At 35.5% G+C, this 1,611-nt stretch overlaps 1 protein-coding gene across 1 annotated transcript in view; it reads right to left on the reverse strand.

The window, feature by feature from the left end:
- The window catches only part of LOC145093250 (7-ethoxycoumarin O-deethylase-like), a 3,779-nt gene extending 2,376 nt beyond the window's left edge, over nt 1-1,403 (reverse strand). The window contains exon 1 of the mRNA XM_079031332.1: nt 505-1,403. Coding sequence (XP_078887458.1) covers nt 505-1,380 — 876 coding nt within the window. The 5' untranslated portion in view covers nt 1,381-1,403. The remainder of the gene's footprint in view (nt 1-504) is intronic.
- Nucleotides 1,404-1,611: the final 208 nt, after the last annotated feature.

Below are 1,611 nucleotides of genomic sequence, written 5' to 3' on the forward strand. Positions count from 1 at the left end.
AAATTAGTCATTTTTATCAGAATCTTCAAAGGTATATATATATATATATATATATATATATATATATATATATATATATATATATATATATATATATATATATATATATATATATATATATAATCTGATTAAATCATAGAACTATAACTTAAACAATATATGTATATGGTATATCAACAAATATTATAAATAAATAAAATATTCATATTTGTTTTATTCAAAAAAATCAAATGCAAACATTGATTTATAATTGCCATCTAAAATAAATATCTAGAAAGAATGATGAAAACATAACTATCATAATTACAGATATAACCATCAAAACAATTTTTAAAAGAAACATATTAGAAATATTAAGTATTTATTTATTTATTTATTTATTTAATAAGTGTATAAAACATATTTCATCGTTAATTATGACTATTTAAGAATTAACTTTTTTTACAATGTTTGTTGGATTGAATTGGACTGCATGCTTAAATAGAATATAAAAAAATTACTTACCAGAAACATGCTCCGGATGACTTCCCGGCTGAACTCTTCTGGATTATCTTCACTGATTTTTAAACACAAGTCCAATACATCTGCTTCATGCGATCTTTTCGTCAGCAACCTCTCTTTAATCAACTCCTCAAAAATCTCAATAACCTTCCCAACATGACGCATCAATCTCCTTCGGATCCCTTGTGGGTCTATCATCTTTAACACTGGGAAATAGTCCACAAGATTTGGCTTCCCGACCTCCATCATGATATTTCCGACCACTTCCTTAAATTCTCTACCCGAATCTTCATAAGGGTCTGTTAAATCCTTGGAGAAAATGGTGTTTGAGAGGAGATTCAACGAGGTTCTGAAAGCAGCACGACCGATATCCACAGACTCATTGGCCTCGCTGGCTTTCCGGCAGTACGCTACCAGCTCCTGCACCTTCTGAGCCCGCAAGTGCTGGTTGGCATCCAAGCAGCTGCCGGAGAAGATGTTGGAGGTGAGGATCCTGCGGAGAGTCCGCCACTGAGGGCCGATGGGGATCCAGACGACGGAATTTTGAGAGTGGTTGTGGGCGTGGAGGCCGTCGGGGACATAGCGGGTGGAGAAAGCAAGATCTTGTTTCTGGAGGACTTCTTTTGCTGCAGCTGCGGAGGAGATGACTAGTGTGGTGATGCGACCAAGTCTTAGCAACATTATTGGCCCATGGATTATGGCTAGCTTCGCTAGAGACTGGTGCGGCTGCTGGCCAAGCAAGTGGAGGTTTCCGATGATCGGCAGCGGGGTTGGGCCTGGAGGTAGGTTCTTCTGTTTGCCAACCCCAAAAAGTGAGAAAGTGGCTCGGATTAGTGCGTAGGATAAGAGCAAACCAAGAAGAATAGCTACAAATTCCATTGTGGTGGCTCTATTGTGTGTATGTCTTTGTCCTTTATATATGCAAAATAAAATTGAAACAAATTAAATTCAAGATATATTTCAAGTTGTAAATTGAGGATATAGCGATGGCAGTTAGCACCTTTTTTTGTCTTTTAACTCTTTTATAATGATATTTTCTTGTTTTTAAATCTTTTTTAATTTTATCTTGAGAAGAAAAATTAAATGATAGCCAGTTACATGTATCAACAA

The sequence above is a fragment of the Lactuca serriola genome, chromosome 3 (assembly GCF_051521515.1).
Source record: "Lactuca serriola cultivar US96UC23 chromosome 3, Lser_US96UC23_V15, whole genome shotgun sequence".
Taxonomy (NCBI): domain Eukaryota; kingdom Viridiplantae; phylum Streptophyta; class Magnoliopsida; order Asterales; family Asteraceae; genus Lactuca; species Lactuca serriola.